This window comes from Bombyx mandarina, chromosome 24 (genome assembly GCF_030267445.1).
Source record: "Bombyx mandarina strain Sakado chromosome 24, ASM3026744v2".
NCBI classification, from domain to species: Eukaryota; Metazoa; Arthropoda; class Insecta; order Lepidoptera; family Bombycidae; genus Bombyx; species Bombyx mandarina.
The window spans coordinates 9,416,438-9,437,561 of record NC_143230.1 but is presented as its reverse complement, the minus strand read 5'-3'; the positions used below and the strand labels follow the sequence as shown (position 1 = coordinate 9,437,561).

At 37.7% G+C, this 21,124-nt stretch overlaps 2 protein-coding genes across 5 annotated transcripts in view; one reads left to right on the top strand and one right to left on the bottom strand.

Annotated features, from left to right (window-relative positions):
* Window positions 1-8,942, top strand: part of LOC114241628 (uncharacterized) — a 16,316-nt gene extending 7,374 nt beyond the window's left edge. For all 3 annotated transcript variants that reach the window (XM_089737857.1, XM_089737858.1, XM_028172497.2), the window contains exon 4: window positions 8,783-8,942. In XM_089737857.1, coding sequence (XP_089593983.1) covers window positions 8,783-8,891 — 109 coding nt within the window. In that variant the 3' untranslated portion in view covers window positions 8,892-8,942. The remainder of the gene's footprint in view (window positions 1-8,782) is intronic.
* LOC114241627 (uncharacterized) lies at window positions 2,795-21,124 on the bottom strand. Of its 2 annotated transcripts, XM_089737855.1 has the most exons (4): window positions 20,745-21,081; window positions 18,806-18,862; window positions 5,028-5,240; window positions 2,795-4,058 (listed from the first exon to the last, which is right to left on the bottom strand). In XM_089737855.1, exons 3-4 carry the CDS (start codon window positions 5,101-5,103, stop codon window positions 2,866-2,868), a joined length of 1,269 nt encoding a protein of 422 aa, XP_089593981.1. In that variant the 5' UTR covers window positions 5,104-5,240; window positions 18,806-18,862; window positions 20,745-21,081; the 3' UTR covers window positions 2,795-2,865. The 2 variants fall into 2 exon arrangements, with proteins under 2 accessions (XP_089593981.1, XP_089593980.1); XM_089737854.1 differs by lacking the exon at window positions 5,028-5,240 and having other exon boundaries at window positions 20,745-21,124.

Here is a 21,124-nt window from a genome sequence, read left to right as displayed (position 1 = left end):
CGATATCAGCCGATACACGATATTGCTCGATGTGATGCGCATCGGCATATCGTACCGATTCGTGAATATCAGCAATATTCGTTTGGTTCGTATCGAATCGGCCAGAGTGAGTGAGCGCACGATAGGGATATCATGTGATGAATGAAACAGAAACAGGCATTATCCATACAATTGTAAACCTTATATTTAAGTCCATATGTCTGTAATTATTCTTAGCGTATCAGCAGGATACAATTTAGGAAAGAAGTTTCAACTTTCGACCCTAACTTGAATGCAGTATAGCCTATTTGCATCGTTGAATTTAATTTCACGCGCTTTGACCTTGAACTAGAATTTTTGGACAAGTGTTTATAAATACTTAAAAGTTTTTGTGTTTGATTTTTAAAGTACACATTTTTCTATTTTTAGTTGAATCCAAATAATTGAGTTTATTTCTTGTGTTTGTATTAAACTTTTGAAATCTACTCTTTTGGTATATTTTGTAATTTTAAATTAAGACACAAAATACTAAAAACTGAAAATAATGTAGCCAGTCCTAAGCCTTTTTTTTTTTTTTTTTTTTCGGGTAGTGGGCCGAACCTCCTACGAGGTCCCCGCGCAAAAGGGGCGCGCGGGGTATGTGAGACTCAACGATCTGCATGGTGTTGTGAGCAGACCGCGGGCCCAAGGATTTTAGGACCCACCCACTAAACGACTCCCCTGCACTCTTACACCCGACGTCCGATCCCCTCCGAAGTCAGAACCCGGATGAGGTAGGGGGGCTACCGCGGTCAACACTACAACCAGACGGCGCGGCTCACCCCAAGGACGCCCGGCCGACGGAGCCTTCGAGGCAAATCGAAGGCTCTGAAACGTCGGCCGTCTCGGTACGGCAGCCCGTCGGGCCGCCCAGACGGTGCCGCTGGTGTCCCGGAATACCCCGCTGGACCAGAACCAGCCTGCCGGGTCGGGACGCGATACACCGTCGACCGGTCGCTCTATTCACTCCACGGCAGCGCGCTAGAGTGCTGGTAGCGCGCCGCGCGGCCTCACCCCCTCAAGTCGGCCAGTCCTAAGCCTGATAAAAGCATGAAGGAAAGTTTTTTTGATATTTTTATTTTCATGTTCTTTTTATTACTTTAAAATCATATTATAAATTGATATCAGAAAACCAACCGTATAACGTTGACTTAAATCTATATCTACTACGATATTATATCAGCGTATCGTTTCAAATCTCAAATATCATGAAACGAGAAAATCTACTAGCATCCATCAATATATAGATTCAGAAAATATATAGATTCAATATCCGATATTGATACTCCATATATAGATACGATTCGATACGCGGCAAAACCGATATTATCCACTCCTAACTCATGCTAGTCTTTTCTCCGAGTGATGAGCAGCGTGTCATCCACGTAGCGCACAACACGTAGGCCCTGAGAGGGCTGTGAAGGACGCTTCGTAGGACCCAGTCGTAGCCAATATCCTGAGGTTCATGGACCAAAGCCTGTAAAACACTACCGAAAAGTGGAGCAACGCACCTTCGTATCCAGTGCACACGACCGACCTATCCTCGAGATAGGGCCCGAACAGCCAGCCACTCATCGTTTGACTACTCCGCTATGGTGTGGAAAAAGAGATCGTACGCCATAGCAGGGTGGTTCAAATTCGCTTGGAGGAAACGATGGACGTGACCCATTATTGAGGGGGCCACGCTCATCACTCCTCCGTCCGCCACGGCCGACAGTTGTCGGGTAATTGGCGAGGCCGTGCTTGATGCCGAAACACTGGAGGCATTACCAAGATCTTGCCTCCTGCAGTAGCATGTAAGAGAAGATTCAGCCCACGTGTAGCCCTTCAAGCGTGTTGGCAGGCTTCCCACTGGGAAGCGTGTGGGTGGCTGTCCACACGGGGTACCGCTCTATGCGGTACAGGCTCTGGAGTCCCCTCTCCTAACATGGGCAAGGGCGTACTTCTTCTGGGGTGCGATGGCGGTAGTCACTAGTTCCTTCGTGACGCAATCATCGAAACCCGTCCATTTGAATTCCGCCGTTTAAATTTGTACATATAAATGTACTTCAGTAGTAGTAGGACGTATTATGAGAGCAAGGCTGGGTGTCGCCACCCTAGAACGGTGCTTTTAGGTACCTCAAGCACCGGTCATCGTTCTCGTCGAACCCGTCGCTTACGACGAAGGGCTCGACGAGTAAATTAACCCACAGACACAGCCCAATGAGTTTCTGGCCGGATCTTCTCAGTGGATCGCATTTCCGATCTGGTGGTAGATTCTGCGAAGCATTGCTCTTGGTAGGGCCAGTGTTAGCAACGCTCCGGTTTGAGCCCCGTGAGCTCACCTACTAGTTAAGATTACGTTGAAATAGCCTCTCAAGGCTCTCAGCTTAGGTAGAAGAAAAAAAAAGCCACCCTGCGTATTTCTGCCGTGGAAAAGTAATGCGTTTTGGTTTGAAAGGCTGGGCAGCCGGTCGTACTGTAAAAACTGAGGCTTTAAAATTCATATCTCAAGATTAATCTCGGCATTTACGTTATTCAAGTCTATGAGCTCTGATAAACGCTTAACATCACACGGGCCGTGAGCTCATCCGCCCACCTAAGCAATAAAATAAAAAATTAGACAAAGAGGTAACAAACCTGTTGATCACAGGAACGTTTGCCCAAACTATCTCAAATAAGCTCAGTCCAGCAGTCAAGGCGCTAACCAATCAATCAAAAGAATAAAACCATTTGCACAATGATGTGCCACATCATGTGAACATGATAATTGGATTTAAAAAAAAAAAACTTCATGTTTGTGTGTGTGACAACCAAATGTCATTTTAATTTATTCAAGAATTAAAATATCAGAAATTGCTTCTCCATTCAGCAGTCGTGGTACCACATGTTCTCGGCCAATTGTTTCACGTTAAACCGGTGTTTGCAATTCGTACAAAACCAATCGGGCTCGTTCTGGTGGTATATGTTATAGTGCTCCACGATTGTGTCTTCAATTGATTGACCAGTGAACAATACTTCACAATAACCACACCTCAGCTTTAACCAGTCTTTTGTGGGCATATTCTTTTGTTCAAAGAAACCGTACTTGTTGTATGATATTTGTATCCTCGGTACAAGGGTTTCCTCTATTTGCAAATCATATTTGTTATCATCACTGACCCACTCGTCTGTGTAAAGATACCTGACATACGCATATTGATTTAAGATCTTGCTGAACGAACAAGAGTTAACTATTGGGAGCGGTATCAGATCTAACTCATTCCGCATTAATTCAAATATGGTTTTGTAAAGAGAATAACCGGGGTGGTCCTTATAAAATATCATTAAATCTGTTAACAATCGATTAATGAAGGCTTTATTTAAATTTCGTTTGGCCGAGTTACTTCTGACCATCAGAGAAGTATTTAAAGCCTCTTTATTATAGACATGCTTAGTGTGCATCTTGTTGACTAGAACATGTTTGAGTACGTGTTTCATCTCACGTACGAAGGAAATACACGGTAAATTTATATTTATTTGAACTTGTAATTTTAATATTGATTCTAAATCCCACATGTGTAGTATGATACGGTTGTGTATATTTTCAGTTAAGTTGAATATATCAGTGGAGTTCTCTGCTTGGGGGTTCCTGTGAATTAACTGGTTCAGCTGATCTCTCGAGCAGGACACTTCCATCATAACTTCATTCATTTTGTTGCTGTCTTTGGTAACTTTTTGAACTTCCTTCACTGCTTCGTTCGCAAGAGGCTTCGCAATCTCCAACATCTCACCCAAATACAACTTTATATTCTCATACTTACGTTCCAAAATCTTCTTAACATACTCAGGTGATTTTTCCGCTTGTAAATTAGTTATTTGATCAAACTCGTCCCATTCAGGCCATTCTCTTAGATATTTTTTAATTATATTCACGTACACGTCCACTGTTAAGCTATGAAGAGTCCCAGTGTGAATATCAAAATCTTTATGTAATATCTGAATTATTTGTTTGTTTGTCAGCGTTAAGTTCATACTTGTGTAGTTTATTAACCGTTTGAATAGTTGCATTATTGGGCGATCTGAAACAGTAAAAGCATACTCTAATTTGGGTCCAGCTCGGTTTTTTTTTATTGCTTTGATGGGTGGATGAGCTCACGGCCTACCTGATGTTAAGTGGTTACCAGAGCCCATAGACGTCTAAAACCCAAATGCCGACAGTCATCTTGAGATATGAGTTCTAAGGTCTATAGTTACAACGGCTGCCCTACCCTTCAAAGCAAAACACATACAAGACGTCCTACTACGTCCTCTACTTTAAATCTACCTAATATGACACTAGGTAGACTTAAGCAACACGATAGTAAGAAACTTTAATTGTGACATACAATATAGTCAAAGGTTATAATAATGACCTAATTTTCAATAACAGCCAGCATTTACAATGTCAACCCTAAAACTCATTGCTACTAAATCTAGGAAATATTTCACTAGGTATTTACTGCCTTTTTAAGATTGCAAGGAATAAGTTTCTGGAAATAGTGAAGTCGTAGTACAAGACTAAACCTAAAATAAAAAATACTAATTCTATAGATAAATTCTAATCATCACCTTTATTTTAGAATTGTTTTGTAAAATAATAATAAAACCTTTTTTATTTTTTAACTAACTGACCCGGCTTCGTATTGCCTCAATCGATAAATAAAAGACGTAAATTTTTGTATAAAATTAACTTAAAACAAACAAAAGGAATCCTTCCGACGGGGGACACATAAAAGGAAAAACAAAATTGTTATTTTTATTTAATTCCGAGCATTTTCATAATTATCTACCTTTTAAGCCTTCTCTGGACTTCCACAAATAATTCAAGACCAAAATTAGCCAAATCGGTCCAGCCGTTCTCGAGTTTTAGCGAGACTAACGAACAGCAATTCATTTTTATATTTAAAGAAGAAGATTAAGATAGATTATTGTCTAACTATTAGTTAAGTTTTTAGGTTTTGTAGATACCTATTGTACGGTTTGATAAAACAAATGTTTTCAAGACTGACCTTCTATAGTTGTAATTCCAGAAACATTTGCCGCCTCCGGGTTTTTTACGTCGTTTTTCGAACTACACTCTGCCATATTTCAGATTGTTTAACAATAAGTAATAAGTTGTGTTTGTTATGTTCTCATTTATTAGTCTTAGAGATTTTGAAATATATTATTTTTTTACTAAATATTTTTCAAAATAAATATTACGTATCGCGTACCTATGTATACTGAAAGTAAACAATCGTGTATAATCTATGCAATCAATTTTTTTAAGGGATTTTATGACCTGGTTACGAAGACCTTTAAGCCATGTCTTATTTTAATTTATATTATACATATTTTTATAAAAGATAATATGGGGTGAAATGAAATGAGATGAAATAAGATGAAATGAAATGAAGATGATTAATTTGAGACATTAATCAACTGGGATGAAATTAAATTAAATGAGATGATATGGGATGAAATGCAATCTCAGTAAAATGGTGGTCATTACTGAGAATTTTACGGTAGAGTTTTTAGAAATCTCGAGAAGTTTCGTCCAGCGGCTTCGTTTCGTTTTCTCACATTTGTGCACTTTCACAGTTTTTTTTTTTATTGCTTACATGTGTGGACGAGCTCACAGCCCACCTGGTGTTAATTGGTTACTGGAGCCCATAGACATCTACAACGTAAATGCGCCACACACCTTGAGATATAGTTCTAAGGTCTCAGAGTATAGTCACAACGGCTGCCCCACCCTTCAAACCGAAACGCATTACTGCTTCACGGCAGAAATAGGCGGGACGGTGGTACCTACCCGTGCGGACTCACAAGAGGTCCTACCACCAGTAATTACGCAAATTATAATTTTGCGGGTTTGATTTTTATTGCACGATGTTATTCCTTCACCGTGGAAGTCAATCGTGAACATTTGTTGAGTACGTATTTCATTAGAAAAATTTGTACCCGCCAGCGAGATTCGAACACCGGTGCATCGCTCGATACGAATGCACCGGACGTCTTATCCTTTAGGCCACGACGACTTCTGAAATTAAACAGTTAATAAACCACCGTTATTGCACATTTAAACCTGAAGAAACACTAAATAGACAAAATAAAACATACTACACAACTTCACTCCTCGCGTTCCCGCCAAAAAGCCCAATGCAATTAACAAAGCAAAGTATAGATTATGTAAAAGACTTAGATAATACACTTAACACAGATAATAATGCTACGAAAACGATTTTCAATATCAATCTTAGGTGAAATTTGAAAGGGTAAACAGGTTTCGTTTGAAGTCGTCGTGGCCTAAAAGATAAGACGCCCCGTGCATTCGTATAGATGCAACTATGCCGAAGTTCGCATTCCGCAGGCAGGTACCATTTTTTTAAAGGAAGTGCTTCTTCGACTTGACAATTTGACGTCGACTTCGACAGTGAAGGAATAACAACGTGTAATTAAAATCAAACTCGCAAAAATTTACTGGTGGTAGGACCCCTTGTGAGTCCGCGCGGGTTGGTACCACCACCCTGCCTATTTCTGCCGTGAAGCAGTAATGCGTTTCGGTTTGAAGGGTGGGGCAGTCGTTGTAACTATATTTGAGACCTTAGAACTTGTATCTCAAGGTGGGTGGCGCATTTACGTTGTGGATGTCTATGGGCTCCGGTAACCACTTAACACCAGGTGGGCTGTGAGCTCGTCCACCCATCTTAGCAACAAAAAATTAAAAAATAAAAAAATATATAAATTGCGTAATTTCTGATAGTAGGACGTCTTGTACGACCGCACGGGTAGGTCTACCCTGTCTATTTTTTTTTAAACAGTAGGTATAACCATTAAATTTTTGTGAAACTTTAACCAATCATTTCGGTTTGACGGGTGGGGCAGCTGTTGTACTGTAAAAACCGAGACTAGAACTCATGCCTCAAAGTGAGTGGTGGCATTTATGATGTTGGGCTCCCGTATCCTCGCAAACCCAGATGAGCCTTGAGCTCGTCCAGCCATCCCTATAAGAATAAAATTCTTCCTATTCGTACACTCTTGACAGAGTGGTCGTGGTCATGCATCAGTCGGATCCTGCGATACCGATGCTCTCGCGATGCAACGCCATGTGGCACGATGTTTCGCAGAGTGAGAGCAAACATTTATGTTGGAGTGAGTAACAGATTTTATGAGGTCGTCCGCGAGTTGTCATCGTGTTGGAGATCGTCCGCGAGATCTTTTGCCCTCGACTTTCCCTTGCACCACCAACCGCTCAATGGAATCCTCATTACGAGTGATGTGCCCGAAGAACTTGAGGATTCGTAATTGGACTGTTGACGATAGTCTCTCCTTGATGTTGAGCTCTTTCAGGATCGAAATGTTGGTACGGTGCGCGGTCCACGGAATTCTGAGGAGACGTCTCCAACACCACATTTCCAGTGCGTCAATCTTACGACGGTCTTGCATCCTCAGCGTCCACGTCTCAGCCCCATACAGAAAGATTGGAAAGACCAGGCATCTCATTAACCGAACTTTTGTGTTTTTGGTTATTCTGCGGTCTCTCCAAATCTTTGTTAGCCTCTCAACTGAGGATCTTGTCACGGCGCAACGTCTTCGGATCTCATCTTCGCAGCCTCCAGCGTTGGTGATAGTGGAGCCTATATATACATAGCTATTAACTACCTCGCATCCCGCTATATGTTGGACTTCCGGTTAGTTGATGTTAGCACGATCTACGATCATCATTTTGGTCTTATCACGATTGATCGCAAGTCCAAAATCCAACGCTGTAGTCTCCAGCCGGCGAAGAAGCACCTCGATTTCGTCTCTGGTTGATGCCAAGAGGGTAGTATCATCGGCGTATCTCATGTTTGATATTTTCCGACCACCAACGGATATTCCGTTATCCCAATCTTCAAGAACTATCCGCATTATATACTCTGTGTATATATTAAATAAAAGAGGAGATAGTATGCAGCCCTGCGTAACGCCTGCCCGTATGCTGAAGCGTTCGGAGTCAATACTGTCAACACGAACAGCGGCCGTGCCATCTTCGTACAGACGTCTGATGGTGTGTACAAGATGTTGCGGTACACCCATTTCCGTCAGTACCAACCACAGCTTCCACCACTTGACGGTATCAAAAGCCTTTCGGAAATCCACGAAGCACACATATAGGCTAATATTAAATTCTCTGGCCTTTTCTACAATTTGCCGCATTACGAGTAGTTGCTCTGTTGTGCCTCGACCTTTTACAAAACCTGCTTGCTCGGGGGCGATCTCTCGGGACAAGTAACCTTGGAGCCTCGTGTTAATTATGTGCAGCATGACTTTACTGGCGTGGGATACGAGAGAAATTAGTCTGTAGTTATTGCACTTCTTCGTTGATCCCTTTTTGTGAAGTGGAATGAATATCGAATGTGACCAATCGCTCGGCCAACCTCCAGTGACCCAAATTCGACAACAGATGATGTGCAGTATATCCACTCCGATTGCCCCCATGGCTTTTATTAAGAATAAAATTAAGCGTTGGAAAAACCTCCAGTGCACTAATGAGAGTTGCGAGGCAATAAAATCCGTCAAATTGAAGTAGCTGGCGGCAATTACGTTGTGTTGTCTATGGAGCTATGTCACAAGTGGGCAATTAACGTTTGGCCTAAAGGTCTAGATACCAGGCCATAAACTCAAAAAAAAAATAAAGTGTGCAATGAACTGGTTTTCTAGGTACAACCAAAAATAACATGGAGGTCTTTCGAAGAAATGGGCATTTGGTTGTCAAAAACGTTTTATGTATTAATTTCAGACAATGCGGCGACAAAGAAGCTTGCTGCCCCTTCACCGCTCAGCTTCCGGTGCTCCAAGCAAATACTTCAGAAGATGACGCTTCGTTTGAATTTGACGAAAACGATTAAATTTGATCTTTTGCTGTTTGTTAAGCTGTGATATTAAAATTTTTAATTCAACATCGCTCTATTATTCAATCCAAATGTTCTTTATTTTTAAGCGAATATAATCGAAGTATGATGGTAGTCCGAACGAAAAATTTGTTTAAGACGGTACGGATATTCATATAATACCTCTTTAACGTACAAGAAAAATCTGGCGTGTTTTATTTCCCAAATAAATATAACCTAATCAAAATTATTCTCATCAAATGTAATCAATCTGTTATGTCTATGGGTTCCAGTAACCACTTAACACCAGGTGGGCTGTGAGCTCGTCCATCCATCTAAGCAATAAAAAAAAATAAAAACACGTTTCATTTAAATATTCTCTTCTTTAAATATTTAAGTTTAGTTTTAATTTTTTTGTTACACACTGAAAATGAAGTCGTCGTGGCCTAACGGATAAGACGTCCCGTGAGACGTCCGGTGCATTCGTGTTGAGCGATGCACAACGGTGTTCGAATCTCAGTCGGGTACCAATTTTTCTAATGAAATACGTATTCAACAAATGTTCACGATTGATTTCCACGGTGAAGAAATAGCATCATGTAATAAAAAAATATTTGCAGCGGAGGATGATCTTCCAACTGAAGATTGTAAATGACGTGCATCAAAAGTTCCTTTTGTTTTTGGTTTGCCATTTTCATCAGCTCATAATATTGCTCGTTAGGCATTAGATTTTCTTTCCGTTTTGCAATGGCACCAAGTTTATTTAGGGTCGCGAGACGTAAATCACTGTTTACATCCGAATTCGGATTGTCATATAGCGTTTGGAATGGATTAGCTTCTGGAAATCTAGTGGCAATATCATGAATCTCATCGTCATCGTCTGCTTCATCATTTTCGCGACATAGTTTTCGGCATAGCTCTATAGTTTTATTAATGTCTAAGTCAGATTCAACTCTTTACGTCGCTCCAGAATTTGGTTTTCATTTTCATCGTAAATCCTAGTAAATTTCATCTCTTCAAGAATATCGAATTCTTCATTCCGAAATGGGATATGCAAAGTCACCATTTCTCTTTTACACTCATTTATATCTGAGCCTATGTCATAATTCCTATATCGAATGATGCGTTGTTGCTTTCGACGAATATAATCACCTTGAGAATTTTTAGTAAAATTAGCAACGAATTGTGCAAGTGATGATTCTTCCATTTCTTGTGGTCGCTTCTCGTATTTATCAAACCAGTTTTCCTTCCAAATACTTGTTGAATCTTCATTGATATTTAATTCATCTAATTCTTTTTGTGTTCGTCTAATACGCTGTCGCGGAATAGAACGAAGTATGCTCAATATAAAAAAGATGCAAAAAATTCGTCACACAAAAATTAGAGAAGCCACCAAAGCGACGGATGCTCTAATCTAGGCTAAGAAACTAAAATGGAAGTGGGCTGGGCACATAGCGAGGCTAAAGGATGAGAGATGGACCAACAGGGTAACAACGTGGAAGGGTCCAATAGGCAAACGCCGGAAAGGCAGACCCCACATGAGATGGTCAGACGAGCTGATAAAAATAGCTGATACCCGCTGGCCACAAATAGCCCAAGATAAAGATACATGGTATTCTTTAGAGGAGGCCTTCACCTTCATTTGAGGAGGGTTCATGTAAACAAACTTTTATATTTACACACTATAAACTTTTTTTTAAAAAAAGCACTATCTACATTTATATTTTTTTAAACGAGGGGCGGGAGGGAAGAGGGATGAGAGGAGGAAGGAGAAAAGGGCAAACAAGTGTAAACAGCATCACTATTATTTTTTCTTCTTTCCTTTTTTTTCTTTTTTCTTTACTTTATAATTTCTTCTTCATACTTGAAACGTGTATGTAACCTATTATTTGCATGAAATAAAAGGCTTATTATTATTATTATATTATTATAATACGCTGTCGTTCAATAGGCCAAACGGTGGGAATATAAACTGTGGAGACTGAACTTCTAGACATAGGTTCACGAAGAAGTTACCACGCTGCTTCCTGGCTTGTTAATTCAACGGTGTTGAGCATATTAACACTCATTTTTCTAGTTATTTCTACTATATCAAACTCAGGGTTTTCGTCCATGATTTCATGAATTTGTCTTTGTAAATTACTTATACCCCTATTAGTTTTATTGACATATTCAACAACATACGCTGCACATGAGTATTCTTCGATAATAAATTGCATATCTGTATTTGATTGTAATACATTGAGAATAAAAGGATTGAAAGGGTTGTGCCATTTTTCTTTAGGTTGTCGCTTCAAAAATACTTTAGGTCTGGTAATTCCAGCTTCAAGAATATGAAAATAATCATTATCAGAAGTTATATGATTTTGTGCATAAAACATTTAAACATTCTCGTAATGATTGTTCTCAAGATTAATTTGTATTTGTTTATACCGCTTAGCATAATCAGCATATCCTGGTTGATCTTTCAGCATTGGTTTTAATATTGTAGTGGATTTACATGGCATAAATGGAGCATCAAATCGGCATTTCTGAGGTTGATTGGCATGTACTTTTTTATAACAGGTAAAAGTATGTTTGTGACTTTGCAAGCGAATATGTCCAGAAGCTTCTGATGAAGAAACTGATATCAATTGATCGATCATCATTACAGTATCTTGATAGTTTGTACCAAGAGGATCTGATGGAGCGTCATTCAGCCACAATAAAATATGTGCATGAGGACTACCACGATGCTGGAATTCAATTCGTTTAAAATAGTCGACAACATAATAATTTCCGAATGGGCTGTTTTTCTTTGATGGGAGAATAGTTATCAATATATTGACTATTTTATTAAAATAGATAGCACAGCATCTTCATTCACTAGTGTAGTCTTCTTAGATATGTAATCCAGTGACGCAGCTTGTTCAGCTGAAATTTCAGTACCGTTATTTTTTATTTTTTTATTTGTACTATAATTGTATTAAATTGGTCCATCCGATTTCATTGGCACTCAAAGTAAGAAACAGTAGGTTTTCCTAGTTGCCGAATCATCGCAAAAAGATCTCTTTTTCGATCGCTCCAATACCAAACCGAATTTGGTATTGAGCGTAGGAAAGCTAAATTACTTTCGATACAATTATTAATGTAGTCAGCTGACTCAACTTGCTGCCGTGTAATATTAGTATTTTTTCCCACATGTTTAAATGCAATCGTAAGCGAGTCACGAACTCTTAACCTCATAATTTTCATTGCTAGATATAATAAATGATGTGGAGTAACTCCACGCCGATCTGATCTTCGTAATTCGCTAGTTGATATTGCGAACGGTGTTGCATTTACTCCCCCTCTAAATTTTCGGAAATGACCCAAATAAATCGATGGGAAAGAAAGTTCTTCGGCATGCTCATCAAAAATTATACTTTTGGGAATGTTATATTCTCCAGGAGCGATCCGTAAATACATATCTTCATTCCAAAGTAGAGTTTTCTGTTGTGCTGTTAAACTCTCTTCAACCGGTATATTATTATCTTCACTCATTTCTTCTAGATCGATTTCATTATTACTATCATTGTTGAAGAAGCTCTCATCAATTTTAATATCGTAAAATAAATAAAGTGGAGTTTGAAACAGATACTGAAGCCATGCACGAATTGTCCTTTTATTAACCAGTCCCATTAAATAGCTCGATCTATGTATTTTTGACGTGAAAACTTCTTTAGAATCGTTGTGATTTCAAACCGGATGCAACGGAAAAAACGACAGGTAAGAGACACAATTACAAAAATGTGTAGGATGAAGCCAGCAAAGAATGAGACAGAAATATACATACTATTTAATACAGCGCCATCTCTGAGATTTTTTAATACTAACGTGTGTATGAAAGCTCTTGTAGTGAATTTTAATTTAGGATTATACGTGAAATTAAAATATCAATTCACAGAGGGCGCTACCTTACAATTATTTACTAATGACAAAATTTTACATATACTTAAGACGTTTAGGATAATTGTATTTTAATTTTGGAAGGTTTCACTTCTACCACGTGTGAATTGCAGACATTTTGTTTTTTTATTGCCTTTGTATGCAGACGAGCATACCTGATGGTGAGTGGTTACAGTTGCCCATGGACTTCAGCAATGCCTACTGAAGTCCATGGGCGCTGCCCACCGCTTAATACTCTCCACAAGCCTCGTCTGAAGATGGACAAGTTTTCGCTTTGCAGGCGTGTTCCGTTATTTTACTTCCTTATATTATTATAACAGCGATTCTTATTTGAAGATGGATTAATAATTTCAGTACATTTTTAAATCTACCAAAGCATGTCCTAGTGCCCTGGTTTTTTTCTTCTAATTTTTCCTGTTCTGTTTTCTGCTACGAAGGACATCGAGGAATATCCGTTCAATTGCTACACTTTAATTGAGACTACGACCTCATTTCTCATCAAGTTCGACGACCTGTACTCCAAATATACAAAAGAAAAAAAACAATTCAAAGCATGTAACGAGTTATCTATCGATTGTGTATTGAGAATCAATTCCTTAAAAAACTAAAATTTTCTACATCGTAAAGAACAATGGCAATTTTTTACCTGAATGTTTAAAAGGCGTCTTAGATTAAGACATAAACGAAACTTCATCATTTTATTTGCTCGTTTTTTATACGATGTTAGATTTACGTGGCAAAGCCACGAAAAAATGTTAATAAGCTTTTAATTAGATTTTTGTGTACTTCCGGTTTAATATTTGTAAAGGATGGCATTTATACTATTGGCACAAAAAAGCAATATTTTTTAATAATGAATAATATTCATAAAGTATTTAAAATGAAAATAATAATATTAATTATCCTTTGTTACAATTAGTACTTAATTAAATAACTAAATATGTAATAGTAATGGCAGCACTGAGGATGACAATGATTTTAAGACGACTTTTTGGCGGGAACGCGAGGAGTGAAGTTGTGTGATTTGTTTTATTTTGTCTATTTAGTGTTTCTTCAGGTTTAAATGTGTAATAACGGTGGTTTATTAACTGTTTAATATCTGTGAAAGTGCACAAATGTGGGAAAATGAAACAAAGCCGCTGGACGCAACTTCTCGGGATCCTCCAAAAAGTCCACTGAAAAAATCTTAGTAAATGACCACCATTTTACTAAGATTATATTTCATTCCATATCATCTCATTTCATTTAATTTCATCCCAGTTGATTAACGTCTCAAATTAATCATTTTCATTTCATTTCACTCCATATTATCATTTTTCATAAAAATAAGAATATAAATTAAAATAAGACATGACTTAAAGGTCTTAGTTACCAGGTCATAAAATCACTTAAAAAAACAATGATTTTAACAGTATGACAACTGACATAATGCGCATGACTATTAGACTTGCGCAAAACATCACTTCCCAATGTAATGTGATATGACATCACTTTTACAGACAGGTGATATTACTCGAAAACATTACACATCACTCTTAACATTACTCGGTGCGTTCAATAGATACTGTGACGACGAATACATTGTATCTATACACCCGAATCATTACCTAAGTGATGTGTATCAACACATCACTTAGGTAATGATTCGGGTGTGTCATTACAGTAGTGTATTACAATACAAAGTATGAACTTTGTATTGTAATACACTGTTATATTACTTGACAGAGATTGACTTACTTAATAATATAATAATTTTATTTTTTACTTAATATAATTTATTGTGGGATGAACGGATTTCATATGGCGACTTAGACTGCAAATTGAGCTCGACAATAATGTTAATATACGAGAGCAGTAGATGCATTGTTTCGGCGCGATATCCTCAAAGTGCATCCAAGGAGGACTGTACTTTCATTTAGACGCCGTTATTTCTTTCACTTATTAAACACGCATTAAAACAAATAATAAAACTATCTTCAAACAAGTGCTTAAGTAATTCAAATCAAACACAAAAATTAATATGAAATATTACTAAACAATTACGAGCGACTAGCGATTTTACAAAAGTTGCGAATAAAAAATTAAGTAAGTACTTGCGGGAAACTACCGGCTGGCCGCATGAAAAATATAAACACAAATACCTATATTAAAATTCAGACGTACCATAGGTATAAAAATGTACCTAGCGGCCAGGACATACGGTTCCAAATCACTAGGAATAATTCCGTGTCGCTTGCTCATTTATTTTGCGTCGATCGGTCTGTCTCGCTCGCTCGGTTCCGTTCGTGTAATAAGCAACATTACACGACAAAGAAAGAAACATGTTGGGTGATGGTGTGATGTTTGTTTCCTTCGCGTAATGTGTGATGTTGCATTAAATCGTAGAGTAATATTACCCGAGTAATATCACTCGCATTACTTACACATGTCTAATGACTATGCCCGTCCATAATGCTCGTAAGTAGAAGAGAGAGCGAAATACTCGCTTCACCGCTCCGATTTTTTATGACCCAAACTGCACGGACAAAATAATTTTACTATAGTAAATTAGCTTTGCAAGCCTTCGTTTGTCGCAAATATGTGACTAATTCGTTCAAAATGTTAAAAGTACCTATCTCTGACACACATTTTTACACATTTACAAAGAAGAAAGAACAAATTATACAATATGTATATGTACCTAGGTAGCTCTGCAATTGCTAAGGGTACCTACCTACTCGAGTACTATTAGAGGTGTATCCTTGGTTCATCTATGATAATGAAACTAAACATGTTATTTAAACATATCGTTTACTTATTTTATCAATTTGTTATAGTCCGTGCCTACAAAAATCAGAGACATCTAGTTATTGATAGATAACCTCAAATTATAAAGTAAACACGTTGATATCTTTTTTTTGTGACTTTCTTATACCAAAAATATTTCTGATTAAGCTTAAGCTTGCTTAAGGTTGCGTGAGATGGTTGGATCATTGTGTTGTCACAAATGCAGCGCTGTCGACAGTGATTAACGTGTTAGTCGAGTATGACGTGCAGTGGTCTGATCATTTCCCACTGGTGATTGATTGTAACTTGGATTTAGTGTCGTATAAACAGTTACCAATCTCTGCACCGGTGTTCAGTGGGGTTATTTGGCGTGAACGTACGGCTGAGCAAATCCGGAAATATAACAAACTATGTTGTGCTCAACTGCGAGAAATTGATTTTCCGATGGAAATGAGTAGTTGCTGTGATGGAATGTGCTCCAATGCTGAGCACAAGTTATTAATAAAAAATATGTACTTAAGACTGGTCACTACGTTGTCGGATGCAGCAACAGCTACTTGTAAAAGGGTCAAGCCTCGAAGGAGGGGTGGTTATGTTGCGGGATGGAACAAGTATGTTGTAAGCTACCATAGGGAGGCCAGGTCGAGGTTTTTGGCCTGGGTAGAAGATGGCAAGCCTAAGAATGGTCAGACGTATGTTGACATGGTAGAAAGTAGGAAGTTGTTTAAGCAGAAGTTAAGATGGTGCCAGGATAGGCAGGAACAAATTAAAATGGATTCACTTGCATCCCATCATTCCGCTAATAATTTCCCACAGTTCTGGAAAGATACCGGAAAATTTAACCAGAAACCTGGCCTTCCTGTGAGTATTAATGGTATTTTTGACCATCACTTGATTGCAAATGCGTTTAGTAAACACTTCAAGGTGACACCGCAGCGTAATACTGGTGTGTTTCGGTCGCCCGTTGCTGGAACCATCATTCAGAAAAGGGATATCAGTTTTACATCGAAGGAGGTTAAAAGAGTTATTAACAGCATGCATAGAGGTAAATCCCCTGGATATGATGGTCTCAGCATCGAGCATCTTAGGCATGCTGGAGTCCACCTGCCACGCGTCCTATCCTTGTTTTATAATCTCTGCCTTTGCCATAGTTACTTACCAGAGGAACTTACTAAAACTATAGTGATTCCAATTATTAAGAACAGAACTGGGGACGTTTCGGATATGAGTAACTATCGACCCATCTCTCTTGCGACCATATTAGCCAAGGTGTTGGACGGCTTGCTTGATAACATTCTTAACAAACATATTAAACTGCATGAAGCCCAGTTCGGTTTCAGAAATGGGCTTTCCACTGAAAGTGCGATATTATGTCTTAAGCAAGCTGTTCAGTACTATACGGACAGGAAAACACCGGTATACGCGTGCTTCCTAGACTTGTCTAAGGCGTTTGACACAGTCCTATATGATAAGCTTTGGGACAAACTGGGCAGGGCGGGTATACCGGTTGAGGTCATATCAGTGTTACAGGAATGGTACCACTGCCAGCGGAACCAGGTGAGATGGGCGGGAGCTTTGTCCGGGCCATATGGCATGGAGTGTGGCGTGAGGCAGGGGGGGCTGACCTCTCCTTTGTTATTTAACTTGTACATAAATGACCTTATCGGTGAGCTCAGCAGCACTCATACCGGTTGTCATATTGATAGTGTATGCGTCAATAATATTAGCTACGCGGACGATATGGTGCTGCTGGGACCATCGGTAGGTGCTATTCGTAATATGCTGGCTATATGCGAGACCTACGCTGGGGAGCATGGACTGACCTACAGTAAAGCAAAAAGTAAAGTTCTGCTTTTCAAGGGTAAGTCAGGTACACCTGTTCCAGTTTGTGTTCCTTCAATTAAATTATATGATGAGGAACTGCAGAGAGTGACCAGTTTTAAGTACCTGGGCCACATTGTAACGGATGATTTGTCCGATGACGCAGATTTGGAGCGGGAGCGCAGGGCATTGGCGGTCCGAGGAAACATGGTTGCCCGTAGATTCGCTCGGTGCTCCTCCCCAGTAAAAATTTCTTTGTTTAAGGCATTTTGCCAATCGTTTTACGCGAGCAGTCTATGGGTGAATCATACTCAGCGGGCTGCCAGGGTCCTGCGCGTTCAGTATAACAACATCTTCAGGGTGCTATTGCGGCTGCCTCCCTACTGCAGTGCGTCGCAAATGTTTGCTGATGCCCGGACGGATGGCTATCAAGCTATAATCCGAAAAAAGGTTGCCTCTTTTTTAAGACGAGTGAGAGACAGTAGTAATGGCATCCTCGGGATGATTGCTTCTCGCGCTGATTGTCCGATCCAACATAAATGGATGTGTATAATTACCGGACAAGACTGACATATCCTTATTATTATTTTACTCTTCATTATGAAATGTGTATGATTTTCTTTTTTATTTTATTTTTTCTCCAAATTAATTGACTGATTGACATAATGATAGCTAATATTGACATAGAGTGGTTACTACTGTATTGATAAAATTATGTGTTTCTAATTCATTTCCTTTGTATATTTAATTAATTGAATTAGTATATTGTTCATTTTCTATTTGTATTGTTGAACTGTTTGTGTGCTGACTATTGTATTATTATTATTTTATGGATTTTTTCTGAAATAAATGTTTTATTATTATTATTATTATTATTAAGCTATGTTATTCCTATCGTTTTAGTATTTTTTTGTTTCAAGACGCCTCAAATAGATATCAGGTAAAATGTTGTATAGAAAGCTGCCATTGTTCTTTGAAAAATGTATCTAAAATTAATTTTAAAAACTCATTTTAAGATGATGATTATTTTCAAATATGGTTATTAAATTATATGTACAATTTAAAAATTATCCACCCTTTAGTTTAAAACTAAATTATAATTTTTTTTAATATCATTTTAATTTTGATTTTTTTACAATTTATTTTACAATTCAAAAATATTCATCCGCCTTCAAATTGTTTTTTTTTCCTATAAATCTAAATATTAAATCATTTTGTTAATTTAAGAATCATTAAATATGAGTTTAAATTAAATTAAATTTGTTTTCATATTTTAAATCATGAATTGTAAATTAAGTATATGTTTTTAAATTAAATTTTTAAGTTTTTCCAATGAAATTATTATTAAATAGATTTTTTTTTTTTTTATATTATTTAAAATTAAATGATGAAAGTTAGTATTCATTATTGGTACTTACAATCATTATTTACTAAATTATATCCCGTTGGGACGCTATTTTGTTGCTGAGAGTGGTCTAAAACAGAATAAAATAAATAAGGTTGTACACGTGGTGTATTGAGGTTATATATATACAGTCGTGGTCAACTAATTAGGGACATTCAAGATAGTGAAGGGCTATAACCGGTTATGTACATTTAAATATAAAACCCTATTGATTTCTCAGCACCTATTATTTGCATAATGTGGTCCAATTATTATGCTATAAATGGCTGTAAATAAAAGATTTAATAAATAGAAAAAGTATTTAATATCAAAGATTAAACATGTATTGAATATTAAGGTACAATTCTGTAGTGGACATTTAATTAAGGACAGTAAAGTATAATGAAAAATACAGTTATACAAAACTTATAATCTTCAGTGTTATAATATCTTTAACAGCCCCATTTTATTACGTGTAAAATCAGTACCCAATAGCAAAACCTTTGTTAGTAATTACCGCTTGACACCGATGTGGCATAGACATTATCAGTTTCTGACATGTTTCGACAGGAATGTTTGCCCATGCCTCACAAAAAGCTTCATGAAGTTCATCCAAATTTGTATTACGATCAGTGGAAACTTTTTTCTTGATTTCGTGCCAAAGGTGCTCAATTGGGTTGAGGTCCGGGCTATTTGCTGGCTAATCTAGCACCGATACAAACAGACTGGTAAGAAACGACTTGACTGAATGGGCGGTATGTTTCGGGTCGTTATCCTGCTGAAACGTCCATATAATAGGGAGATGCTCCTCAGCATAGGGAAGCATAGTTTCTTCCAATATTGCCTTGTATTGATGTTGGTCTAAGTTACCCTGAACTTTCCTCACAGGTCCCACTCCACGTCCAGAAAATGAACCCCATATTTTAATGTTTCCACCGCCATGTTTCGCCTGTTTTTTTGTGAATCTTGGATTCATTTCCGCTTTTACAGGACGCCGTGCATATTGCCTTCCATCTGAAGAAATCAAATTAACCTTGGTCTCGTCAGAGAAAAGTACATGTTGCCATTGGGCGTAGGTCCAATGTCCATATTTACGTGCAAATGCCAAACGAGCATTTCTATGTTCTTTCTTCAACAACGGTACTTTGCAAGCCACTCTTCCGAACAACCCTGGTTCTACCAAACGTTGTCGAACGGTCCTCGCAGATACACCGGCTCTTTCTTTTGCCCTAAACACTTCGTGTTTAATTAAAATAGAGCCCAGAAACGGATCTTTCTTAGCTAACCTGGTTATCATTCTATCTTCTTGCGGAGTCGTTTTTCTCGATCTTATTGTTCTGGACACATTTAAAGCTGTGTTATAGCGCTTGAAATGTTGCACTGCATTGCATACCATAGTTTTTGAACAATTTAAATGTTGTGCTATCCTTCGGTATGACCAACTTCATGATAATTTTTGGTAGTGTTGGATCGCAACTTTTATTTTTGCCCATTTTTCTTCAAAATAATTCTCAAAACTTAAAATAAAAAATCTGGATTGCCACCAAAACGACCACTAAACAATAAGAAAAGAAACAAAAAAGTATTAAAATTCAAATTTTGAAATTAGAACGCAATACCTCAGTGTCCGTAATTAAATGGCCAGCCAGCATTCTTTGAACCAATAGCACTATGATATTGTATCAGCTATACTGTAAAGAGGTTTAATGTTTAAGAAGTTGTTATTGTTTGTATAATCGCGCACATAAATGACTAATTACACTTACATGTAAAAGATATGGAATACTGCCAAGACTCGTTGGAAAATAAATAAAAAATTCACAATTTGGCTTAACTAGAGATTGTCCCTAATTAGTTGACCACGACTGTATAATCCATGATTAGTATAAAAAATAAAAATCAAATTTATTGATTGAAAAACATTGAAATATTAGTTTATACTTAAAACAGGATGAAAAAATATTTACACTTACCATTTATTACATCAGTCACATTAACACTTATATTTGAACATCTATTTTGATTGTTCAATAATTGTTTTTTACGTGCACGAAACTCGCGACTACGTTCTGTTGAACTTTTTCCTGGATTTTTTTTCATTTTAATTTTATTTTCTTTTTTTTTGCGTCGATATTGACGACACATTTCGGCATTAGTTTTCGGCATCTTATAAAAGGACAATGCCCAAAAGTGGGCCAACTTTATGTCAAAACTATTTGTACTTGAAAAACTATGCCTTATTTTTTCACGTTGTTTGGTTTAAACATTTCTTTCAACCTGGCATTGTTTAACATAAAAAAAAAATTACTTATTTGATAACATCCCAAAACTGAGTGCCATAGTTTTTAAATTC